The sequence below is a fragment of the Tupaia chinensis genome, unplaced genomic scaffold (assembly GCF_000334495.1).
Source record: "Tupaia chinensis unplaced genomic scaffold, TupChi_1.0 Scaffold141724_1, whole genome shotgun sequence".
Taxonomy (NCBI): domain Eukaryota; kingdom Metazoa; phylum Chordata; class Mammalia; order Scandentia; family Tupaiidae; genus Tupaia; species Tupaia belangeri.
In genome coordinates, this window is record NW_006201581.1 from 169,854 (window position 1) to 196,570 (window position 26,717).

The 26,717-nt window shown below is 38.6% G+C and overlaps 2 protein-coding genes across 3 annotated transcripts in view; one reads left to right on the plus strand and one right to left on the minus strand.

Annotated features, from left to right (window-relative positions):
- Window positions 1-19,174, plus strand: part of CCT8 (chaperonin containing TCP1 subunit 8) — a 19,378-nt gene extending 204 nt beyond the window's left edge. Inside the window, exons 2-16 of one of the 2 annotated variants that reach the window (XM_027766241.1) lie at window positions 3,443-3,533; window positions 4,481-4,560; window positions 7,707-7,856; window positions 8,298-8,478; window positions 8,592-8,653; window positions 9,857-9,994; window positions 11,361-11,539; window positions 12,146-12,212; window positions 12,287-12,374; window positions 12,462-12,577; window positions 13,287-13,358; window positions 13,446-13,610; window positions 13,935-14,054; window positions 18,136-18,241; window positions 18,558-18,640. In XM_027766241.1, coding sequence (XP_027622042.1) covers window positions 3,443-3,533; window positions 4,481-4,560; window positions 7,707-7,856; window positions 8,298-8,478; window positions 8,592-8,653; window positions 9,857-9,994; window positions 11,361-11,539; window positions 12,146-12,212; window positions 12,287-12,374; window positions 12,462-12,577; window positions 13,287-13,358; window positions 13,446-13,610; window positions 13,935-14,054; window positions 18,136-18,228 — 1,602 coding nt within the window. In that variant the 3' untranslated portion in view covers window positions 18,229-18,241; window positions 18,558-18,640. Of the gene's footprint in view, window positions 1-3,442; window positions 3,534-4,480; window positions 4,561-7,706; window positions 7,857-8,297; window positions 8,479-8,591; window positions 8,654-9,856; window positions 9,995-11,360; window positions 11,540-12,145; window positions 12,213-12,286; window positions 12,375-12,461; window positions 12,578-13,286; window positions 13,359-13,445; window positions 13,611-13,934; window positions 14,055-18,135; window positions 18,242-18,557 lie in introns of both variants that reach the window. The other variant, XM_006163261.3, reaches the window with a different exon arrangement.
- A 1,300-nt stretch (window positions 19,175-20,474) lies between these two features.
- Window positions 20,475-26,717, minus strand: part of USP16 (ubiquitin specific peptidase 16) — a 35,266-nt gene continuing 29,023 nt past the window's right edge. Inside the window, exons 15-17 of the mRNA XM_006163266.3 lie at window positions 25,072-25,158; window positions 20,994-21,150; window positions 20,475-20,890 (exon numbers count right to left, since the gene is read on the minus strand). Coding sequence (XP_006163328.1) covers window positions 20,766-20,890; window positions 20,994-21,150; window positions 25,072-25,158 — 369 coding nt within the window. The 3' untranslated portion in view covers window positions 20,475-20,765. The remainder of the gene's footprint in view (window positions 20,891-20,993; window positions 21,151-25,071; window positions 25,159-26,717) is intronic.

Consider the following 26,717-nt stretch of genomic DNA (forward strand, 5'->3'; position numbering starts at 1 on the left):
GGTAATGTGGAAGAGTCGGCCTGGGCCTGGCGGCCGCAGCGACGCTGAAAGGCCTACTAACGGGCCAGGCGTGCTCCACCCCACAGCAGTCGGGGAAAGGGAAGGTTCCAGAAACGGAGGTGTTCTTGGGAGGGCTCGCCGGCCAGAGGTTGCGGGTACTCCATTTCTTTCCTACCCCTGGAGCGTGCCCAGGGGGCAGAGGTTACGGGTGAGAGGCAGGGCCGCCGGGTTCGCGCTGCTCACTTTGTAGCAGGGCACGCGTGGAGGCACTCGTGCACTTTTCCTCCATCCCGAAGTGGGGCGCCTCCTCCTTTAAATGGGGCGAAGTTGAATAACGTTGATGAAATCGCTTTGGGGACCGTGCCGCTCATGGGCTTCTAGGAAGGACAGGGACCAGGAGCAGGCGATCCAGAGGGGGGAAGCAGAGGAACGGGGACTAGCTAGTTGGTTGCTTTTTTCCGAGTGAGTATCAGGGCTCCCAGCTCAGTTCAGTGCGTTGTGGTAGGACAGTCCGAAGGGGTTCTGGTCCTAAAATGCACTTCTCTGAATCTTACTTTCCTCGTCTTAAAATTGAGATTGAACAAAAGATGGTGTCTTTGAGTTCTGTCCTATCTGTGTAGGCCACAGGATAATGGAGACCCTGGCCTGAGTAAAGCTGTTTAGTTTTATGGTCTGGTGTTGAACATTATTTCAAGAGTGTAAGTTAAAAAAATATCTTTTTACACTACTGGTTAATTTGTCCCTTGGACTCTTTAAATAGTCTAAGTTTCTTGTTCCTTAAATTTATCTCTCCTTTAAATTTCCTTTGTTTTATTAAAGAAATAACATCAGTGTAGTTAAATTTAAAGTTTTATAGGAGATAAAAGGGACAGTACCAGTTTTGGGAAGATTGCTTCTTGTTTTAGGAGTTTTAAAGACACCTAGGGTGTGCCAAATAAATGTCAGAATTTAGTGTAAATGCTGGTAACGTGTGTGTGTGTGTGTGTGTGTGTGTGTGTGTTTAATGACATAGATTGCCCTCCTTTAAAAAAAGTGTGAAATCATACCTTCTACCTTGGGTTTTTTCCCCCCATTAGTGTAAGTTTAGGAAATGATATACCACAAAGCATTTGTCATTTAGTCGCTAGTGTTATTGATGTCTTGATTTTTTGTTTGTTTCTTGTGTAGTACACTGAACTATTTCATTTAATAAATAGGTAACGAAGGGAAATTGCAGTGAAAGACAGAAAAATAGGATGGATACATGTGTGAGCTTACCCACAATCCTGATGGGAAGGGGAAATGGAGGAAAGGGATTGCAGTGAGGCCACACCATACTGGGTTTTTTCTCTATTTCTTTTTTTTTTTTTTTTTGGAGGTTTTCGCTATAGGGCATGTGCGCTCGCCAGACAGACAGAGAGAGCCAGAGAGACAGAAAGCAGGAAATCACCCCCCAGGGGGGATGGTCACGCTGCAATCCCTTCTCCTCCATTCTCCTCTCGGGATCTTGGGCACGCACGCACACACGCCCGGTGTGAGTTTAAGCCACCAGGTCCGGGACTCGAAGTGCGGTCGACTACGTGGGAGTCCAGCGACATAGCCATTACGCTAACTGCTGGTTCCTTTTCTCCATTTCTTTAGCAAGTGCGCACAATAAGAAAATGCATATGTTCTTCTGAGGCCAAAAGAATAAAGGATCAAATAAACAAGGAGAGTATCAAATAATGATAAAGAAAATAGACAGTATTATAGTAGAGAATGACAGGAAGTTAAAAAGTCCATCTCCAAAAGAAGAAAGGGTCGCAGTAGACAGGACAGTTAAGATGTGTAAGGGAAGAACTGTTAGTTCAGTGCTGAGGGACAGAGGGACAGCCAGAAAGGTAATGGTGCTGAAGCTTACCAAGAGAAGACGAGAATGGTAAGACATGAATTCAGAGAAGCAATAAACAAGGGCCAGAGCAGTAGGGTCTTGTGTCTGTGAAGGATTTACATTTTTTTAAATCTAAGTGATGGGGAAGTGTATTGAAGGGTATTAAGTGTGGAGTGGTGGGATTTGATTTATTAGATGATGTTCTTCATAGAATGGGGCCTGAGGACAAGAAGCAAGATTATAAGCTAGGAGGTCATACTTGAGTGTTATTGTTGGAGTCTAATCCTTGTTGCAGAAGTCACTTCTGAAATACTGGCTAGTAGCCATGTTTGAATCATAGTTCCTTTTATGAATAGTATAAAAGCCATGCCTTAAATTCTAGAGCAGTACTGTTCAGTAGAAATTTACTTCAGGAATGTTAATAACAGATCTCTCTGTCTCTGTGGTAGCCACTAGCCACAGACAGCTGTAGGCACGTGAACTGTGGCTGGTGCAAGTGAGAAACTTTGATTTTAAATGCTTTCAAGACTTACTTTGATTACTGTAAATAGCAACATATAGCTAGCTTATTGGACAGTGCACCTCTAGGAAAATGCTCACATAAACAGTAGTCTCATGAAACCTATCCAAGACCCCAAGTAAATCCCAGCTGTAAAAAAAAAAGTTCACTTATTTCTGAATTTTAGCCCAAATTCAAATTTTGAGGATTTTAGTACCGTGAGCAATTCAGTTTTTTGTTATATGTACATTGTAATTGCATAGTAATTCAAAATAGCATTTGTGGGGGTTTTTGTTTGTTTTTGAGGGGTTCTTTTGAGACATTTTTGCCTTAGGGTGTGTATACTTGCCGGAGAGAGAGACAGACAAGAGACAGTGAGAGGGAAGGTAAGAAATAACCTCCAGGGGGGATGGCCATACCACAGTCCCTTCTCCATTCTCCTCCTGGGATCTTGGGTGCATGGCATGATTTTGAAGCCACCTGGTTGGAGACTCGAACTGTGATCAGCCATGTGGGAGTCCAGTGACATAACTGGTATGCCATCTGCTGACCCCCAGAAGAGCATTTAACAGTCTGTATATTTTAGTCCCTAAACATTTCGGGGCAGATACTTTAAGTCAGAATGCCCAATGAGTGTAGAACTGCTAGCAGTTTCCAGGTACCATGTTTTACATACATAATCTTGTTTTACGGACTCAACAATCCTGGGACTATAGGTACTATTATTATCCTATTTTATAGATGAAGAAATAGTAGGAAAATTGCATAAGGACATGGAGTTAACCAGAAAGGTAAGGTTTAGAATGGAGAAAATAGGATTGTTTTGCGACTTCACACGGCGGGGGGGGGGATGATTTCTCACTTTCCTTCCCTCTCTTTCTTTCTGTCTCCAGTGAACACATGTACCCTATAGCAAAAACTTTTGAAAAATAAAATGAAAAAGTAAGATTTATAACCAACCAGTCAGATTCTGGATCCCGTGTGCCGAATACCTAAGCTATACGGCCTGTTTATTAGGAGAAATAAAAGCAAAGACATTTGTATTAGGAAATTTTTGTTCGTAAATGTGTCTAATCAGAAATTTTCTTTTACAGCACTTTTCAGGATTAGAAGAGGCTGTATATAGAAACATACAGGCTTGTAAGGAGCTTGCCCAGACCACTCGGACAGCGTATGGACCAAATGGTAATTTTTAAATAGCGTTATAAAAGATACAGTAATAGAATTTTGTATACTGGCTCTTCTTTCTAACTTGTTCAGAGGGAATTATAGTTGTAGTATGGCTTTAAAAGTTACTTCATGGTTCAGTGATGATCAGTATAGCATGTCCAGTGTTTTTGTTTTTTTTTTTTTTCAATTTTTCTCCCATAGTTTATTCCTTTTATTTTTTATACATTCAACCACTATATATCATTACAGCTTGTCAAATGATTTTTCCCAGCATGACTACACTGTATATTAGTCCAGTTAGAGGTACTATCATAACAGCATTTCCAGTTTTAAATCAGCAACTCAGGGACCAGCAGTTCATGTATGTCGCTGGACTCCCATGTAGTTGACCACGGTTTGAGTCCTGGTGGCTTAAAACTCACGCTGGGTGTGTGTGCATGCGTGCCCAAGATCCCGGGAGGAGAATGGAGGAGAAGGGATTGCAGTGTGGCCATTCCCCCTGGGGGGTGATTTCTCTGTCCGCGAGCTTATGCGCCCTATAGCAAAATCCTCACACACACAAAATATATATATATTACAATTATCCTGTTAAGACAGAAATGATGGTGCTTTAACTACTGAGATACCAGTAGTTCTGGTTCATTTTGACAAATACTGAGCAGTTCTTTTATACAAAATGACATAATTTAAGATAGAAAATTCTCTTTCTCTTGCATTTTACCACCAGTTGAATTTAATTGATACAGATTTATGGAATAAGCATAAAACTAAATGTACTTCTGAGTAGGTTATTTTTGTGTCTGTACATGTAAATATAGTTCTTATGTAATAATAGATGATTTGTGGTGTTCTTAAAACTTAAATAAATACAAACTTATGTTTCTTTCTTGACTAAGGTTTCCATCTTGTTTGGGGAAATATTTGAATAATAATTGATTTTTTTTTCTTTTAACTATTTTGAGGAATGAACAAAATGGTTATCAACCACCTGGAGAAGTTATTTGTCACAAATGATGCAGCGACTATTTTAAGAGAGTTAGAAGTAAGTTATTTCTTTAAAAAGAGCCACAAATTTTTCTGGCATCAAAATTAAGTGTATTTTGGGCTGGGTAGTGGTATAGCAGTACAACTTGATGCTCTGTGAGGCTGACTCACATAGGAAGGTTCTGGGCTCATATGCAGAGACCTGCCCCACTACAGGTACATGTACCCATGACCTGGGACTGGTAAGGTTGGGTGTGGTGGCAGTACTATGTTGGGGTTTTGTACACAAAACCTATCCGTCTCTCTTCCCCCTTTTTTCCTCTGTGTTGCTCTCATGCATAGAAAAAAATTTTATTTTCACCAAAAATAAAAAGAACTTAAAAATTTTATTATGTTTTAATAGTAGGCATTGGGGGAAAAATCTTAACATACTTCAGATTGGATAAGATGTAGATTTTTTTTACACCTTGAAAATTTAAATTACTAATTTATTAAGATATTGGCTGTGATAAAAGTATGTTTGCTTATTTATCAGATTGATTTTTGAAGTTTTATTTCTTTCTTCTGTGAGAAGAAGGTAAGGGCATCCCCAAAAGGATCTTCATGCTGCAGTCCAACCCCAGTCCTAGCTATTTAGAGTCAAGGTTGCATGCATGCCTGGTGTATACAGGGAGACTTCAGGACATAAGCCCAGTATTTTCTTACATGGCTAGAGTATTGTATTACTTCTGTGCGTAGTGGCTAGCCTCAAATTGATTATTATTGCCTTGTTCTATGGAGTGACACTGAAGTGAATTACTCCATATTGCAGAAATAGCTGATAAAATGCTGATTTTTAAAAAGATTAAATAATTGGTTTGGCTTTTTGAAAGTAAGAATCACAATCACTTTATGAAATGTTGCATTGTTAGCTATAGTTCTGATGTTATAGTAGCTATAGAATAGATACTACCAACGGGATTATGAGAAATGTCTGACCCCGGAATGTGCGGGTCAAGTCATTCCTCATTTAGCTTCTTTGTAATTGAGAAAAGGGTACTTTCAACGTCTTGAAACTTAAGCTCTTGAAAGCATGACAGGTGAATCTTGTATTTTCATGAAACTATAGATAAATTTAACATTTCTTTAACTTTAAAAAAAAAAGCTACATTCTCGGGACCAGCAGTTGGCAGAATGGCTGTGTCGCTGGACTCCCACATAGTTGACCGTGGTTCGCATCCCGGACCTGGTGGCTTAAAACTCATGTCAGGCGCGTATGTGTGCGTGCCCAAGATCCTGAGAGGAGAGTGGAGGAGAAGGGATAGCAACATGGCTATCTTCCCTGGGGGGTGATTTTTCTCTCTCTTTCTGGCGAGGACATGCACCCTATAGCAAAAAAAAAAAAAAAGATTAAAAATATACATATATCGCAGAGGATATGTTGAGCAAAATGTAACAAATCTAACTCTGCAAAATATTTGTAGAGGGATTGTCACTGTGGATGTTAATGCTGTACACTATGATGTTCTTGGGAACTTTTTTCCTTTAAGAACTACTTTATTTAACTCTATTTATTTTAATTTGACCAGAGAGGGACAGAGAGTGAGAGAGAACGAAAGTGAGAAAGCAAGCTGCCAAGTCTGGGACCCAGTGTGGGTGTCTAGCACCCCAACCACCCTGCCACCTGCTGGTCCTGGGGACTTTTAAAGTATAATGAGGATACTGTTCCTGAAACCAGTGTTGACTTTATAGCTTTCTTACAGTACTTTTCTTTCTCTCTTTCTTTTTTTTTGGAGAGGTTTTCTTCACTATAGGGTGCGTGCGCTCACCAGACAGAGACAGAAAGCGAGAAATCACCCCACAGAGGGGATGGTCACGCCGCAATCCCTTCTCCTCCATTCTCCTCTCGGGATCTTGGGCACGCACGCACACGCACCCGGCATGAGTTTTAAGCCACCGGGTCCGGGACATGAACTGCGGTCGACTATGTGGGAGTCCAGCGACATAGCCATTATGCTAACTGCTGGTTCCCCTAGTTTTCTTTCTCTTATCAACTGTTGTTCCTTCTTATTTCTCTAAAAATATCAAAAATTAAACTCATAAGAATAAAGTTCATGTAGAATTTTGATAAACTTTTAAGAAAAATTTTTACCATCTCCTTTTTTATTTGACCTCCCCCCTTTTTTGTTTTGCTTCCTTACAAAAGAACGTCTACTAAAATAGAGATTCATGACCAAGTTAAGAGATATCTCCTAGTTCTCCTGAAGCCCTTTTTTAAAATTAGGTATGGTTGGGACCAACAGACTAGTGATTAAGGGTGCTGAACTTCCACATGGCCAGCCATGGTTCAAGTCCTGGACCTGGCGACTTGCTTTCTCGCTTTCTCTGTCTCTGTCTCTCATTCTGTTCCTCTCTGGTCAAATTAAAATAAACGAATAAATAAGTAAAATAGTTCTTAAAAAAAAAAAAAACTAGGTATGGTTGTTGGGTTTCACTTTTGTTTAGTTTTGTTTTTTGTGAGAGATTTTTTGCTATTGGATGCATGTGCTCTTCAGAGAGACAGAAAGAGAAATCACCCCCTGGGGGGATGGCTACGTTGCAATCCCTTATCCTCCATTCTCTTGGGACTATGGACACACATGCACGTGTGCCTGGCATGAGTTTTAAGCTGCCGGGCCCAGGACTTGAACTGCCATCAACTATGTGGGAGTCCAGCCATGTAACTATTATGCCATCTGCTGGGCCCAGAGATTAGTTTTTTAGTTAGAGAAACCTAATATATGTACTGGATTGACCATCAGAAAGTGGTACACTTTGAAGTTTGCTTTTGTAGTAATTCTTTTGTGCTGACAGACCAGGGTTGGTTTTTTTGTTTTTTTTTAGAAACACATTGTGAGAGGGGACCAGCAGGTGGCATGGTTAAGGCGCTGGATACTCCTACATGGCAGACCATGGTTTGAATCCTGGACCTGGTTGCTTGTTTTCTCACTTTCCCTCTCTTTCTCTGTGTCTCTCTCTGGTCAAATTAAAATGAATGAATGAATAAATAAAATTTAATTATTCTTTTAAAAAGTAAAGCACATTGTGAGACATATATAGCAGTGTGATCAAATGACATTACCTGGCCCACAGCAGAATTTTGAGTATATGAATTTAAGAAATGGAAATGAATATTTTATTGCTTTGAACATCAGATGTGTTAACTTGTAGTACCTTCTCTACCAGGTACAGCATCCTGCTGCAAAAATGATCGTAATGGCCTCTCACATGCAAGAGCAAGAGGTTGGAGATGGTACAAACTTTGTTCTTGTATTTGCTGGAGCTCTGCTGGAATTAGCTGAAGAACTTCTGCGAATTGGCCTGTCGGTTTCAGAGGCAAGTGTGTTTTTTATGTTTGTTTGTTTGTTTGTTTTTTTAATTTACTCCCTCTTAATTTTTATCTGTATACACTTCTGCTTCAAACTTTATGCTAGACATGCAGTATCTTATTTTACCCTAACAATAACTCTGTTAGTGAGGCCTACATTGATCCTGTTTTATTTTAGTGTGCATGTGTGCTCCAAGTCCTGAGAGAGGGGGATGGAGGAAATGCAGTCACTGCATGGCCATCCCCACCTCGGGGTGTGGGGGTGTGTCATTTCTCACTTTCTCTCTTTTCTCTGCATTTTCCCAGTACACAAACCATAGCAAAAAAAAAAAACCTCATAGCTAGTCAGTGATAGAGTTAGAATTCAAGAATCCTTGGGCTATGTCATAGGCTCTAAGTCATGTCAAAATTTGTCTTTTGAAGAAACGTTTTTGTTCTATATATTTTAGGTCATAGAAGGTTATGAAATAGCCTGCAGAAAAGCCCATGAGATTCTTCCTGATTTGGTATGTTGTTCGGCAAAAAACCTCCGAGATGTCGATGAAGTGTCATCTCTACTTCGTACCTCCATAATGAGTAAACAGTATGGTAATGAAGCATTTCTGGCGAAGCTTATTGCTCAGGCATGTGGTAAGTAAATATCAGCAAGTGAAAAGATTAAAAATAAAAATGCCTTTAACATGACAATGATATTTTTCCTGTTATTCAAAAATGCCTTTTGATGTGTCTTGTTTTCTTAACAGTATCTATTTTTCCTGATTCTGGCCATTTCAATGTTGATAACATCCGAGTTTGTAAGATTCTGGTAAGTTTAAAAATGTATTTAGCTAGGTTAATTTTTTTGTTGTTTGTTTGTACATGAATAATTCTGTTAACCAGAACCTAAATTGTATCACGTGTTTTGACACTTTGGACTTACTTTGAAATGTCATCTATAACACTTTTATACTGCTAGTTACTAGTTACAGTTTAACAGGGTACAGGTTGAGCATCCCTAATCTGAAAATCCAAAATCCAAAACTTTTGAGTGCCATTATGTAAAAAATTCAACACCTGACTTCATGTGACAGATTGCATTCAAAAGACTACAAAAATACTGGATAAAATACAGGCTGTGTGTACAAGGTATATATGAATCAAATGAATTTTGTGTTTAGACTTGCATTATGTTTATGCAATATTCTAAAATCCAAAACACTTCTGGTTACAAGCATTTCAGATGAGGGATATCCAACCTTTATAGATACATTGTCTCCCAGTAAAGTCATTATTATTCTATAACATCTTACGGATTGAGAAAAGTGTATAAAAAAGTGTAATTTTTTTGCATTCTTCATATGTGCTAAATTATAACAGTAAGCTTAGGCAGTTTTGAGTGGAATGGAAATTATCTTGTTGCTCTACAGTTACTGAATTCTCAATTTAATATTAGTGTTGAAATATTGAAGTATATTTTTGATAATTTGTGTGCTTGATACACTAAAAGCTGTACCTGGAATGGTTTTGCACATTGTTATACTGTGTGGCTGAATTTAGCTTACATAACTACATGTGTTCTGTGTGCATTTATTTATATGTGTGCTATGTATTTTCTGTCTCCTTCCACTAACTGTTCTCCTTCGCCCCGTTACAGTGTAAGCTTGTGAGAGCGAAGTCATTACTCTGTCCTCTCTTCTTATCTCCAGTACTGACAGTTGTGTCTCCTATGTGGGCACCAAGTACTTGGTGAATGGATGAATGAATGGCTCAGAGCAGATCTCTACCTTTGGTTCTTCCTGACACACTGAAGGCCCTCCCTCCATAACTGCGGCTTATTCCCACAGTGATTCCTACCTTCAACAGAATGGTGTGCTTTATCCCTGCTACCCCACCCTGTGTCACTGGAGACCACTGTCATGGTGTATTACTTTATTTTAGAAAAGGGTATTTTTGGTATATGCAGAATCAACAAGTTAGCCTAATGTTGATTTCATGAAATCACTAATGGTTTTGGTATTCATCTCCTTAGGGCTCTGGTATCTACTCCTCTTCAGTATTGCATGGCATGGTTTTTAAAAAGGAAACTGAAGGTGATGTGACATCTGTCAAAGATGCAAAAATAGCTGTGTACTCTTGTCCTTTTGATGGCATGATAACAGAAACTAAGGTATGTGAGCTTCAAACCTTAATATTAAGAATGAGGGGACCAGCAGAAAGCATAATGGTTGCGTTGCTGGACTCCTACATAATCGACTATGGTCCGAGTTCTGGACCTGATGGTTTCAAACTCAAACCAGGCACATGTGCATAGGTGCATGCCCAGAATCTCAAGAAGAGAATGGAGGAAAAACTATTGTGGCGTGGCCATCCCCCCAAGGGGGTGATTTCTCACTTTCTGTCTCTTCAGTGAGCACACGAGCCCTATAGCAAAACTCTCTTTAAAAAAAAAAAATTAAAAGTGAAAATTGGATTGCTTTTTCAGATTAACATTTAGTTTTGGGGTAGAATTCGCTCTTAAACTAGTAAGTACTTCATAATTGCTGAAAACCATAGTTGTGGGATTATACCTGTTTTTTAAGCCAGATTCATGGTTTTTGAATATCTAATTTGGCTACTGAATATTAAATTTGAAATGTAAGATTGTGGCAGTATTAGCCACTAATAGCTCTTGAATTCTAGTAGGGCTTATTCAGAAAGTGAAAGAATATGAGTCTTCTGTGTGTTCTTGAAATATTTTTAAAATTACTTAATTTTATTATTTTTTAAAATTTTCTGTAGGGCATGTATGCTCATCAGAAAGAGAGGAAACAGAGAGGGAAAAAGGGGAAAAGCAAGCTGCCAGGTATGGGACTCGAACTGTGGTCAGCCATGTGGGAACCCAGCATCTTAACCACCGTGCCACCTGCCCCCCCTACCCCCCATGAAAATATTTAAAGTGTTACATTCTGTTAAATCCTGAGACAAAATATGCTAATATAATTTGAAATAAGTCTGCTTTTAAAATAAACATTATAAAGATTGAATTTATAGTCAGTAGTGGGTGACTTCACCCCTATAGTTCTTGAAATCCAAGTTATTGATGGCTTTAAAAGTTTCACAGGATTTTGTAGAGATGGCTTGACCATTTAGTCCCCGTTTAGAAAAAAATTGAGAACTACAAAATTGTTGTCTTGGTGACACTAGTTATAAAAGACAAATACCAGGATACTTGCTCTACATATTTAAATTTTTTAACCAAAGTACCTGTTGAAGAGCAGATACTGGAGAGGATATGCAGGAGCAAGTAAAGTTTCTATTAGGTTGTTGGGAAAGGCATGACCGTATGTTTCTATGCAAAAGTGCATCACAACTTTCCCCAACTACTGAGTATTAATTTCATAAAGATTTCGTGTTCTGCTTCATCATACATGCGTATTTTCACATTTTTTTTTTTTGCAGAGCTTTTAAGTTATTTATTCAATAAAATCTTGTTCTATTACTTTAAGCACCAAACTAATGAAATGGTTTTTAAGAGCGCTTACTTGTTTTGTCAGGGAACAGTATTGATAAAAACTGCTGAAGAATTGATGAATTTTAGTAAGGGAGAAGAAAATCTCATGGATGCACAAGTCAAAGCTATTGCTGATACTGGTGCAAATGTCATAGTAACAGGCGGCAAAGTGGCAGACATGGCTCTTCATTATGCAAACAAATACAACATCATGTTGGTGAGGTAAGAGAGAACTGCGTTCTATTAATACTGTAAGTGGTTATTTGATTGTAAAATGTTCAACAAAGTTAACAGGCCATGAAGACTATTAATAAAGGGAAGATACAGGTATTAGATCACATAGCAGAAGGACTTAGTCTCAGTGATAGGAAACGCTTCTGAGAAAATTTACATTTAAGTAGAGAGCTGAAAGACCAGTTAACAGATACTTCAAAGAGGGAAAGGGAAAAGCAGTTCAGGCAAAAGGAGCAGCAGATGAAGAGTAAATCATAGAGTATACGATTGCACAAAGTAAAGCGAAAGTTTTCTCTGTACTGTTGACATTTGTAAGGGTTTCCCTGGTTTGTGAGAACTACAGACTCCTGACATCCTTTCCCAGTTCTGGAATAATGCCATACAGTGGATAAAATACAGCACTGCTGGCCAGCTGGGCTCACTCTCCGAGCCAGAAATGGTTTCTCGGCCTCAGAGCTCAGTGCAGTCCAGTCATGTTTTGAGCTTGAATCCACACCCAAAGTGGCTTGGAGGATGGTACAGTTTTCTGTTTGTTCTCTTCACTTTACATGCTGGTGGAATTAAAGCTTCTATTAAAGTCTGTTTTTTTTAAAGGCTAAATTCAAAATGGGATCTCAGAAGACTGTGTAAAACAGTTGGTGCTACAGCACTTCCTAGATTGGTATGTATTTTAGAATACATTTAAAAGACTTGAACCTAGTTGAATTTTTATTACAATAGTTACCTTTCTTACAGACTCCTCCAGTACTTGAAGAAATGGGACATTGTGACAGTGTTTACCTCTCAGAAGTTGGAGACACACAGGTGGTGGTTTTTAAGCATGGTAAGTAGTAATGGCAAAATGTTAATTTAAGTGTGGGGTACTCATTTTCTCTTATTTAATCCCCAAATATATTTAACTTACTGACAGAAAAAGAAGATGGTGCAATTTCTACGATAGTACTTCGAGGCTCCACAGACAATCTGATGGATGACATAGAAAGGGCCGTGGATGATGGTGTTAATACTTTCAAAGTTCTCACAAGGGTCAGTATTGGGGGGGGGTGCTATAGAGTTTGTGCTCTCACCAGAAAGACTGAGAGCAATAGACAGAAAGCAAGAAATCTCCCCCCAGGGGGGATGGCCACACTGCAGTTCCTTTTCCTCCATTCTTCTCTTGGGGTCTGGGACTTGAACCGTGGTCGATTATGTGGGAGTCCAGCAACATAGCCATTATGCCATCTGCTGTTCCCACAAGGGTCAGTATTAACAGTAACCTTATTTAGTAGTTTGTAAAGTATGAAAAACACAGTTGGCAGACTGTTGGCCATTATTAAACCTCAAAATGAATGGTTATGTAAAGCAAACCTTTTTTACCTCAAATTTAAGTGTTTATTGCTGATGAATATGATAGTTGCCCAATATAGTAGTGTAAAGGAATAACTAGCAAAGCAAGGCGTTTTTAACATTGTTTTAAAAGGAAGCTTATGGTCATTTTCAAATAAAATCTACCTTTAATTGTTAAAGCACTGTTCTTAGTGCTTGCTAGATCTAGAAATATAGATAAGATACAGTGCCATTCCCATTTTCACACTGTACTGTGAAAAAATTTGTCCCGATTACTCATCTTTATCTAATTTGTTAGTTTCTATGTGACACTGTCTAATTTAAAACTCTAGACTGGTGGAGCACTAGATTATGAAAAGCTTTCAAAAGTACAGACTGCTTTTAAGTGCCTTATTTTGGGCTATTTTAGGATAAACGACTTGTACCTGGAGGTGGAGCAACAGAAATTGAATTGGCCAAACAGATCACATCATATGGAGAGGTAGGTAATAGCTTTTTCTATGTACATATTCGTATTTTCTTTCCATTGTTCAAATAAAATGCAGTAATAAATATGTTTTTGCTTTAGACATGTCCTGGACTTGAACAGTATGCTATTAAGAAGTTTGCTGAAGCATTTGAAGCTATTCCCCGGGCCTTGGCAGAAAACTCTGGAGTTAAGGCCAATGAAGTTATCTCTAAACTTTATGCCGTACATCAAGAAGGAAATAAGACTGTAGGATTAGATATTGAGGTATTTGAAATAAAATTCTTCAAAAATGTTTTATTTTGTGAATGTACATCTAAAAATTGGAAGCAGTTTAAGTTTAAAAGGAAAATTGATGAGAAATGGTGTCCTGACTTTGTAATAAGCAAATAATTTTCTGAATAATTAGTAGTTTACGTAGCTTGATAGAGGAAAATTTAGTTTTCCTTGTGTTTATTGATGTCCTCTTGGTATGTTTGTAGTAGTACTTGTGCTTGGTTACTTTTTTACTGTTTACAATGGGTTTTTTGTTTGATGATTTTAAACATTTTCACATAAAATGGAAGGATAAAAAGTGCTTTGTGTTGACAGGCTGAAGCTCCTGCTGTAAAGGACATGTTGGAAGCTGGTATACTAGATACTTATCTGGGAAAATATTGGGCTATCAAACTAGCTACTAATGCTGCAGTGACTGTACTTAGAGTGGATCAGGTAAGTAAAATGAAGTTTTGATCTTCAAAAATGTTCCATATAGTTCAATAGTATATTTTTATTTTTTTGGGAGAAGTTTTTGCTATAGGGCGTGTGTACTTGCCAGAAAGAGACAGACAGACAGACAGAAAGTGAGAAATCACCCCCCCAGGGGGGATGGCTACATTGCAGTCCCTTCTCTTGGGATCTTGGGCACACATGCACACATGCCTGGTGTGAGTTTAAGCCACTGGGTCCAGGACTTGAACTGCAGTTGACTACATGGGAGTCCAGCGACATAGCCATTATGCCAGCTGCTGGCGCTTTAGTAGTATATTTTCACAGAATTAAAGTACAGATAGCATAGTTCCAATTTTATTCCCAGGAATAGTTCTTTACCTTTATATCTTATAGATGTTAAAGTCCCCACAAAAACTTTCATTTGCTATAGATACATGCTCTTGCTAAAGAGAAAAAGGCAAAATAAAGCATCTCCTTGTGGGGCACACTGCAATCCCTTCTCCACTTGTCTCACCTTTTGGGATTTTGAGCACACATTCACACATACATACTCATACCTGACTTATTTTTCCAAGATGTCCTGGTTTGGGACTTGAACTACACAGTCAGCCCTGGGGAATCCAATTGCTTTAACTGCTAGGCTGGCCCTATTTGATTTTTTCTACTGTAGCTTTAAATTGTGTCAGATGTATTATATCTAATTTAAATTTCAGCCTTTCTAGTGCAAGAAACTTTTACCATTTTTGAATTGGAATGACTGGAACAAATCTGATATAGATACTTTCTTAGCCTTAGAACCCCTTTGTATAATAGTCTAGAGAGTAAGTTCAGTTATATAGTTATTAATATGGAATTTTGGAAAGACCAAAAGCTCTGAGGCAGACATGGCAGTCTACCCACTTGAAGGAAAACAAGTCTCTAGTTTCTGAAGGTGAGAGGACCTAGACATTTAAAATTTTTTTATATTATGACAATTTAGCTTGAGGTAGTAAAAGATCTTAAAGGTATATAAATCATAACATTTTTAACCTTTTTTGGTAATTGTGGTTAAGACTATGATGAAAGATAAATCATAATTCATAATTATTTTTCAAAAAGGTATTTTGTAGTAAGTTTAATTAAATCCATTTCTACACAAACAATTAACTATTTTAAGTACTTAATAGGAAATGGTAATTGCTAGGTGCCAGGTATAAATCTATGTATTAGAAATTAATTGAAAAATTAGACTTATTTTTAAGCACAATAAGGACCAGTTGATGGTAATTTAGCAAAACAAATTTTATACAGTGTAAGGAAATATTTTCTCACAGCTAGAGATGACCAAAAACAGAATTGGATATCCAGTGTTAACTCATTGGAAATCAGCAAAAACTGGATATTGTATACCGGATTTATTAATAAGGGCTTTTATATCAGTCTATTAGGTAGTTTTCTATGGAATAATAAGTTTTTCTGAGTTTTAAAATAAAATAGAAGCCTAGGGAAATATTTACCTATCAATAGAAGTAGAATATGGCTAAAAATAGAAGGGGGTAGGAGACTAAGTAGACTGAGAAGCATAAACCAAGAAGACATTCTGATAGTGGAAATTTCTTAACTGAGGAGCCTTTTTTTTAGAGAGGTTTTGCTACAAGGCACATGCACTCGCCCGAGAGAGAGCAAGAAATCACTCCCCCCTCCCCCCCGGAGGATGGCCACGCCACAACCCCTTCTCCTCCATTCTCCTCTTGGGCACGCATGCACACGCACTGGCATGAGTATAAGCCACCGGGTCTTTGAACCGCATTCGACTACATCGGAGTTCAGTGACATAGCCATTACGCTAATTGCTGGTCCCTTAACTGAGGAGCCTTTCAAGTGTCAGATATCTAAGCAAGATGATAATTACAGCCCTTGGTCACAAAGGCACTTCAGAATTCTGGTGTTAAATTAGGAAATCTGTTTTATTATACAGTATATAGAAAGTTGTCAAGTGCCGCTAGTTTGTACTTTGAGTATGCAGCTGAGAATTCATCTGACAATATTAACCAGTTTTTACTAGTGTAATGAACTTACACTCCTTTGAAAAATCAGTTGTATTGGGAACCAGCAGTTAGCGTAATGGCTATGTCGCTGGATTCCCACGTAGTCGACCGTGGTTCGTGTCCCGGACCTGGTGGCTTAAAACTCACGTCGGGCGCGTGTGCGTGCGTGCCCAAGATCCCGAGAGGAGAATGGAGGAGAAGGGATTGCGGCGTGACCATACCCCCTGGGAAGTGATTACTCGCTTTCTGTCTCTATGTCTCTCTCTGTCTGTCTGGCGAGCGCACACGCCCTACAGTGAAAATCTCTCCCCCCCCCAAAAAAAAAATCAGTTGTATCTAATTCTGTGCAATCTGGGAAGGGGGTTACATATCAAGCTTTAAGTATTGGATAATGTAATAGATCGTAGATTAATCTTTGTCAGATGTATTTTTCACTGGTTCTTAAAGTATGTTCCTAGATGGACAACATTAGGATAACCCACGAACCTATTATAAATACAAGCGCTGGGACCAGCAGGTGATGAAATAGTTAAGGCACTGGAATTGCACATGACTGACCACAGTCCAAGTCCCAGACATGGCCCCTTGAAAAATCATGTGCATGCATGCCCAAAATCCTGAGTGGAGAATAGAGAAGGGATTGTGGCATGGCCATCCCTACTGGGAGGTCTTTTTTCACTTTCCATTTCATTGTTTCTGTGTCCAGCAAGTGTAGATATGCCTTATGGCAAAAACCTTTTAAAAAGATCACATTTCTCAGACCTTTTTTCAAACAGACTGAATCAGAAACTAGTGGAAGCCCAGTTGTATGTACTAGAAAGCCCTGTGTGTGATTATGATGCCCACTAAAGTTTGGGGACAACTGGATTTGTTTTGTCTGTTTTTTTAAGAATTTATTTATTGGGACCAGCAGATGACATAATGGTTATGTCATTGGACTCCCACATGGCCAGTTGTGGTTCAAGTTGTGGATGTAGTGGCTTGAAACTTGAGCAGTGCACATATGTGTGCATGCCCAAAATCCCAAGAGGAGAGTGGAGGAGAAGGGATTGTGGCATGGCCATTTCTGGGGGTAGGGTGGAGGGGGGTGATTTATCACTTTTGTCTCTCCAGTGAGTGTACATACTCTATAGCGAAAATCTCTTAAGGGGGAAAAAAAAAAAACCTACTATTTTTAAAATTTGCTAGAAGGAACTTGCGCTTCCCAGAGGGGGTAGTGAGAAAACAAGCTGCTTGGTTTGGGACTTGAACCATGGTCAACCATGTGAGAAGTCCAGCTTCTTAACTACCACGTCACCTGCTGGCCTCAAGGGAACTATTTTTAAGTACTTGTTTCATTTAGTCAAAGTGCGGTTAGGTTCTAAAATCATGCATGATACCTTTAATTGTATCTGAATTTATCACAATTCCAAGAATTTTACAGAGGCTTCTGAAGCTGAGTGTAGAATCAGTTGGTGGTGATGTTTTAGTTTGTGTTGCTTGAAACATAAGCTATCCTTCTTGATGTTCTACAGGGTAACCTTTTGAATACTGTATTCCCACATTGGAGACCCAAAATGTATATTACTAGATGCTCAGAGTACTATTTTGAAGCAAACCAACTAATGTAGTTATGTAGCTTCTCCCAAATTCATGAGGCCAAAAGCCACCACTACAACTTACTTAACTTAAATCCTTCTAAAGTGTTCAGTGGTACATGGAACATGCTGGGTTATCACATTTGCATTAGAAAAGATTTGTGTATTTATATTTATATGTGTTTGTATACACCAGCGGGAGACTGAGAGAGGGAAACTGAGGAACCAAGCTGCCAGGTCCAAGACTCGAAGGTTCGAGACTTGAACTGTGGTCAGCCATGTGAGAGTCTAGTGCCTTAACCACAATGCCATCCCCTGGCCCCAAGCTCTGTGTATTTTTTAAGTTACCAAAGTATGGTAACTTAACAGATTTTTTTTTTAATGAATGAACATGTCATACTTCCTGAGTAAGGTTCTCATTTACGAGTATTAGGAAATACCGATGTTGAACTTTTATATGTTTATCTACTACTGTAGATTATAATGGCGAAACTGGCAGGTGGACCTAAAACTCCTAAATCACAAGGAAATTGGGATAACGATGGTTGGCAAGAAGAACCTCATATATAAGTAGCAAATTCAGGTGCCAAACTGATTTCAACCAGATGCATGTAAAAAGTTTTCACATTCAGTTTAGCAATTGATGTGCACGTCTTGGAATGTCCTCCACTAATTGTGTGGGTTTTGTGGCTGTTTTTATCTATAAAAGCAGGAAATTCTCATACTGCTATATGTTTGCATTTTAATTTCTAATAAGAAAGTAGCAAACTTGGTACTGTGTTTCATAAGCAGCATATAATTGCTTCTGTGGGAATGATTGCTTTATCAGGCTAATCAAAAAATACTTTCTTTATTGTGAAGGTTGATTATATAAACATATTTTTGTTTGTTTTATGCAGATCATCATGGCAAAACCAGCTGGTGGGCCCAAGCCTCCAAGTGGGAAGAAAGATTGGGATGATGACCAAAATGATTGAATGGCTTAATTTTTAGTGTAGGTGAAGGCTGTATTTGTAGTAGTACTCTAGGAATTGCCTGATGTTTTCTTATTCTTAAATTAAGAAGTGTTTTTTGTTCGTATCCTTAGATGGATGGTATAAATAAATGTGCTGTTACTGTCTAAGCCTCATTGTCTTTTGACCACTGTTACTGGGTCTTGTATGACCTATTTCTCTCAACCTTGTTAATCACATAACTTGGGACGTAAGGCAAGTCACCTAGAGAGACCTGTTTCCCAAGTATATCTGGCCTGCTGCCTGTTTTTGAAAGTGAGTGAGTGGAACACAGTGATGCTTAGCTACATACTATCTGTCGCTGCTTTCTACAAGGAAGTGGCAGAGGCCAAATGGGCCCACAAAGCCCAAGGTAATTACTGCCTAGCTCTTTACAGGAAAAATCTGCCAACCCCTGGTGTGTGTCCCCCCACCACCACCACACACACACACAAGACATCAGTAGCAGTAAATGACTGGTTTGATGGGAAATTTATATTCTAGTAACAAAGCAAAAAAAAAAAGGTTTTTTGATACAACTGAAAATACATCTCCTAATGGAGAAATTAAGTCCGTTTCATAAACAGATCTTATTTCCTTAAGATCAGTAACACTGAAAAACCCAAGAACTGGGGACCAGCAGGTGGCGTGGCGGTTAAGGGAGTTGTACACGCACATGGTTGACCGTGGTTCAAGTCCTGGACCTGGCAGCTTGCTTTCTCATCTTCCCTTTCTCTTTCTCTCTGGTCAAATTTAAATAAATAAAATAAAGTTAAATAATTCCTTAAAAAATAAAAAAACAACTGTGCATGTGATACTATGTGTGTTTGTTATATAAGACCCTTGCTTAAATAATTTTATGAAATTGTATGTTTATGTTTTCTTTTTTGTTTTTTTGCAATGGGACATGTGTGTTCACCAGAGACAGAAAGTGAGAAATCCCTCAGAGGGGATGACCATGTTACCATCTCTTCTCTGCTCTCTTGAGATTTTGGGTATGCATGCATATGCACCTAGGTGATTTTTCAAGCCACCAGGTACAGGACTTGAAATGCCATCTGCCATGTGGAAGACCAGTGTCTTAACCACTATGGAACTTGCTGGCCCCAGGTTTTGGCCATTCTTTATAAAGTTTTTGGGAGCAACATGGCTGACTGGGTCTCCTGACACTCAGTGTTAGCAGGGTACATCTCATTATTACCAGCTACAAGGAATAAGGAAATGTTCATTGTACGTAAGAACTCAGTTAATAGTCCCAGAACTAAGGCTGGCTCTGCGTGGGTCTTAAGTATATCTCAGGTCAACTAACCAGTGGCACAGAACAAGTGATGAGAGGACATGTAGCATCAGAATTGTAGATACATGCATTTCTCCATATTATATATTAAGTGCTTCCATATTGTATATTAACTGCCACCATCTATACTTACGTTAATGCCAAACATGTGCTTATAAAATTAACACACATGGGGCTCGTCAGGTGGTATGGTGGTAAAGTCAGCTGGATCCCACATGAACAAGTGCGGTTCAAGTCCAGTACCTGGTGGCTCGGAAAATACTTCGGGTACATGTAGGTGCCTAAAATCCTAAAAGAATGGAGAAGACAGGTATGGCCATCCTCCCTTGGGTGAAAGGGATTGCCCTCCCTCTCACCCTCTCTCCCTTTACCCCTCCAGCAAACACGTGCCCTATAGCAAAAACTAATACTTAAAAAAAGAAATCAACACACTTAATGAAGTTTCATTACCCTGCCTGAAACTTTTTAAATACTACCTTAATAGGGTAAGTCAACACAGCTTAAAATCCTCTAAGGAATGAAACAAGTTTGGGGGTTAAGTCAGTTTATTGACATGTTGCAATCCACCACCCAGACATATTAAGCATGGAAGATTAAGTTAATTCAGAATTTCCTTTCCAGAAACGCAGGATTTAAAATTACCATGACAGTACAAAACCACTGTAAAGTTTTAGGTGTTTTTCCTTCAATACTTAAATAGACATAATTTCTTCTGGCATGTATTTAATGTTACGTAAACATGATTTATAGTTAGTCTTTTTTATTATTGCAGCCATTACAAAAGCCATAAATGTTTCCAGAGAAAGCACTTTTTGATATTACAGTATTCTTTCATAAAATAGGAGGTATGCTTGTGAGTTCAGTACTTTAGTTGTAGGCACTGCTTGCACATGTGTATCGCTGATGTGAAACCACTGCCCCTTAGTTGATACAGTTTCAAAATCTGTCAAGAGGAAATGTTAAAATATAAATGGGAAGATTCAAGTTTACTATTTTTGGTTTTGCCATAATCTGCTGCATGCCTGAGTTTTTCCAAGACCTCTTACCTTGTGGAATATCACCATGAAGAACAAGATTAGAGATATGACTGTTTGCAGATCTCGCCTTGGCATAGGCAGTGTAGTGTCCTGATCTCATGGTACCACTGTGTTCAACCACTCCATATAAGGAATATAAGACCCTTGTATTTTCTTCAGCAACATTCTGTAAAAACGAACAGAACCTAAAAATTTCTTCTGATCTTACACAGATGTCATTAGCAAGACAAATTCATACTATGCTAAGGGCCTTAAACCATCTGAAAATGCAGAAATCAAGCTTAACTACGGGCTGAGTATTCCTAATCAAATGCTTGGGACCAAAAGTGTTTCAAATTTCAGTTTTTTAAGGATTTTGAATGTTTTATATACATAATAAAATATCTTCAGATGGGATCAAAGATCTTATAAACACAGCATTAAGGTAATTTTATACCATATTTTGTTCTGACTGGTCACAAAGTCAGATGTGGAATTCTCCACTTGTGACATCATGCTAAAAAAAATTTCAGATTTTCATACTAGGAATGCTCAACCTATGCTATTCCCTCCCCCCCATCACCACCTCTTCTAGACTACTGAAACAATTATCAGAAAGTTGTCATTTTCCTGTTGAAAAATGATAAACCACAGGCCACTTGTAATCAGTTTTCTGTCCCAGATACTAAATAACTGAACTCAACTTGACAATTTCTTTAGGAGTCTTCATATAACTCCAAAATTCCTTAACAATCCTACCCAAAATGTAAGCTAACAGGAAGGAGAAGTAGCATTTGTGTTGTACTAGAAAGCACCCCTTATGTTTTCAAATGCCCCTAGAAAGTTGGTGAAAATAACATTCAATCTTTTAGGTGCTCACTTTCCCCATCAGAATGGAGGCTGCTTATTCTAAAACCTCATTTGCCATCCATAGGGCTGAAAACAGGGACAAGTGTTCTGAGTCTGAGGCCACTTTGAGACTACTCTTGAACTTCACACTTCACCAAGGCCCCTGCTTCAGACTTCAGTGTCCACACAGCACCTCATGGGGCTTTCGCTGCCATTCAATTTTGGCCAACCCCAACCAGGACTAACTTCTGGACTTGTCATCACTCAAAACTTCAGATATTTACTTTCTAGTCTAGGTCTTCATTTCCTCATTCTTCCAACTCTCATCTTTTAAGAGTTTTTTGTTTTGTTTTTGTTTTCTTTTGCTATAGGGTATGTGTGTTCACTGGAGAGACAAAAAGCAAGAAATCACCCCTCAGGGAGGATGGCCACACCACAATTCATTCTTCATTCTCAGGATGTTGGGCCCACACACGCATGCGCCTGGTATGAGTTTTAAGCCACCAGATCCAGGATTTGAACCACAGTCAACTATGTGGGAGTCCAGCAATGTAACCATTACACCATCTGTTGGTCCCTTCATATGCATGTTAAAGTCTGAGAACTTAGACCGTATGTATCACTCTTATAAATTATCTCCAGGCATCGGCAGATGGCGTGGTGGTTAAGAGAGCTGGACTCCCACATGGCTGACCACGGTTTGAGTCCCAGTCCTGGTAACTTGCTTTCTCCCTTTATCTCCCCCTCTCTAGTCAAATTAAAACAAATAAATAAAGTTAAATAAAACAATTCTAAAATCACACACACACACACAATTTACCTCCTCTAAATACCCACTAACCCTCCCTGAATCATACCGTGTACATTTCCCAGCCTCAAACCCATGCTACTATTGCTAGGAAACAAAATGATCTGCCTCATCAGGGTCTTTGCTGTGACTGCAACCTTGAAACTTGTTCTGGTCTGGGTCAGCTGCCTCTTCTGTGGATGCCCTTCACAGCAACTGGCCCAAACTCTCATCATTCTCTTTTTGCCTCCCTCAACCTTTCATTCTTTATCATTGGTCTCACTTCCCACTTCAGGAAAACTGACACACAACCTACACAACTACAAGTTACCCAGTTCAGGATAAAATGAAGTATGCCCTCTCCCTTTTGCTCAAAGACCATACTCCAACTTAGTGTCCACAAGCCCACCCTTCGGCCTCCTTCAGAACCTTGCTTAATTTTCTCTGTATCTTGAACACAATGTATTTTCAACTTCTAGAGTTTCTTCTGAGCCTACAAACCCATTTAAATCTCCTAGACTTAAAAAAAAAAAAGTTATGAATCCACCACTGTCCCATTTTATCAGATTCCTTAACAAATCCATATACTGTATCTTCACAACCCACTTAGGTTCCCAATGCGATTCTTGAAAAATTCAACATCACTTCTACACTGTCTAATCTATGTTTCTTGTTCTTTTCGCTGTTATTCTAACACTGAGGCCACTTAAGTCCTTTTTTTGAAACTTGAACCCAGGACAATGGCATTTTAGGCAAAAAAATGGATTTCTGATAACCTTATATTCAGAGCTAACTGAATCAAAGGTCCTCCTATTTACCAGTTAAAGGTAATATCCTATTTTTGGAGAATTTTTAAATGGAAGGAAGGAGGAATTATCATTTCAAATTTTATCCACAAAAGTATAATTTTACTAATATGCTTAAACTGATGTATTTGAAATCTAAATATAAGAGTAGTTTCTCTGATTCTCCAATTTCTTCAAAATAAGAGTTTCTTTGAGATCCTTTGTCGTGTCCTTCTCTCTTCTCTGCCTCTTTGACTCAGATGTTAATCTGTACCTTGTTCTTGGCTATCTCTTCTCTTTCTCCAGGTTCTACTCAATCCCATCCTCTCAGTTTTAACCAACACTTATATACTGAATTCCAAATTTTTTTTTTAAAGTTTATCCATTTCTCTCTTGGAGGTGAGAAGAAAGGGGAGAGGAAAAGAGAGAAAAACAACCCCAACGGGATCTTTGAACTATGACTCTCCTTCAGTCTTAGCTGGCAGAGATCACAGGCATGCATTATCTACCATGGGCATGCTCAGGGAGGTCCCAGAATGTGAACCCAGGACCTTTTCCATGCAGGTCCAGTTGCCTCACACCTATGCCACCACCAGACCTGATTTCCAACTCTTTATCTCCAGCCCTAACCTCTCTACCTGGGGCTCAGATCCAAAAGCATTCTAGACTAAACAAAGAATATTTCGAGAATACACTGTGTATCTAAAACTGAACTCATCCTTTTCCTACCTCTCAATGTTCTCTTTTCCTGTATTTGTTATTTCAATTTATGGCATTCCCAGCTGTTTAGTTACTCAAGCCAGGCCCTAGGAGTTATCCTCAATTACCTTTTCTATGTCACCCTCATCAGCCACTTAAAAGGCCTCTGGCTCACCTAGCACCAATCATAAGTCTGGCTAATTTTACCTTCTGCAATATTTCTTCAATATTCTTCACTTGCCCCCCTTTTAGCCTTCACCATCTACTGTCTGAATTAATTCAAGAGCTCTTAACGAATTTCTATGCCTCTACTCTTTTCCTCCTAAAATCCAACCTCCATACTACTGCAAATAAACTATATAATATATAAGTCTGACTGCATTGGTCCATTTCTTTACACACTTCAATGGTTCCCCATTGCATACCTGGTAAAGCCTATGTTCCTCACCATGAGTGCACTAGAACTGCTTATGTTACCTATTCCCTGGTATATACCATCCGATTTTACTACCCTTTGCTCCTACTGTTATTTCTGCCAAAACTCCTTTCACTGTTTTTCAGCATACTAACTTGTACTCCTCTAAGTTTTAGGCGAGGCACACTTGGCTTTACAAAGCATTCCTTGAACCAACAACATGCTGGGTTAAGTGCATACTCCCCCTGTTCTATGTAGGCCAATCTTAACACTAAATCACACTAAACTGAATTACCCATTAACATATCTGCTCACCTTTAGTTTTACGCCATCAGCTCTCAACAGTAATGTCTCAAGACATAATAATGGAGTTTCAAAAAAAAAATGTTGAACTGAAATAGCACAATATTCAAAATGATTTATCATAGATCTTGGGATGATAAAGGTATAACAAAGACCCATTCTACTCAGTAATTCTTATCAAATTCGTACTTTATATGATTTATTACTAGAGTATTTAATAGGCTATGTTTACCTTTAGAGGACAGACCTAATAAGACCACTTTTACCTACCTTACATTTAAGGGTACAAAAAGGAGCCAAATCTAAGATTTCTGGAAACTTTATGTGTTTATTAACTTTGCGTAGGTTAAAACCAGCCTAAAAGAGAAGAATAATCGATTGAGTTTTTCCTGGAGAATTGGGTTCACTGAGTAAACTACAGTCCCTTTCATTTCATTAATTATTTATTTAATTTTTTTTTTGAGAGGTTTTTGCTATAGGGCGCGTGCGCTCGCCAGACAGACAGAGAGAGACAGAAAGATAGAAAGCGAGAAATTACCCCCCAGGAGGGATGGCCATGCCGCAATCCCTTCTCCTCTCGGGATTTTGGGCACGCACGTACATGTGCCCGGCATGAGTTTTAAGTCACCGGATCTGGGACTCGAACTGCAGTCAACTACATGAGAGTCTAGCAACATAGCCATTAGACTAACTGCTGGTCCCAAGTAAACTAGGTCCCTTCTGATGGCCAAAGAACACTAACACCTATCCCTCCTTCATACTTCATAGGAGAGTCTATTCCTGGGGTCACAATTTGAATCCAAGTTGTTTCATATTTTTTAATGAACAATATACCATACATAAGGGCATACATACATGCACCCAGTGCACATTAAAAAAGTTGCTCCCATGAGAAAATTCTCAGTCTTTCTACTTTATCCAAGTATAATAGAAAAGCCAGATTATACCAGATTTGAATGGTTAAAACTTGGCAAAAGCAGAATACTTTTCAGTGAAATCCACTCTCAGTCTCCCTCTCTAACCAAATTTAATGAATTGTCAATAAAAACTCATCGAATTAGTCAAGCCAATAATAACCATTAAGAGAGAAAATATTCTAAAGATCCTAAAGGTATTTTTGGAATTTGGAAATAAAATTCAAAACTGTACTGTTTATAGCAAAAATCTTCCAGAAAAGATTAGACTGAAATCACCAAAATGATAAAAATCAATGTCTTTTTATCCAAGGTCAGCAAAAACAAGATACAACATAAAACATAGAAAACATCACTAGTATTCCTAAGTGTGAGATTTAGCAGTAAACTGATCATTTTGTTTTAAAGCTGAAATCAATATTAGAGTCAGATGTTAACTTTACCAAGAGGAGAAACATGAATTCTAGTAAATCTAAGGAAGAAATGTGTCTAATTTCTCCTCTACTTAGATATACATCTTTGTCTCATCCAAATTTTTTTTTAGTTTTCATTTCTTTTTTTTAAATTATTATCAAAATCTTGTTTATATTACATTGAATCACATACTACATTTCTTTTTCCAGAAGGAATACCATTCATATCAGTCAATACAAAGACATTAAAATCCCGATCATCATCATCCAATAGTTTTTTCTTTTTTTTTTTTCAGATTATTAAAGATTAAAGTGATAAGTACTGGTGGGGATGTGGTGAAAAGGGAACTCTCCTACACTGTTGGTGGGAATGTAAACTGATTCGGCCACTGTGGAGAACAATATGGAGGTTCCTCAAAGATCTATAAGTAGATTATCCATATGTTTTTAACCTTTTTTTCATTTAGTTTTCTGCCATGGCGCACTATGCTCGCTGGAGACAGACAGAGGGCGAGTGAAAACCCCCTCGGAGAGTCTGCACCACAAATCCCTCTCTTCCACTTTTTTCCTGGGATTCTGGACACGCATG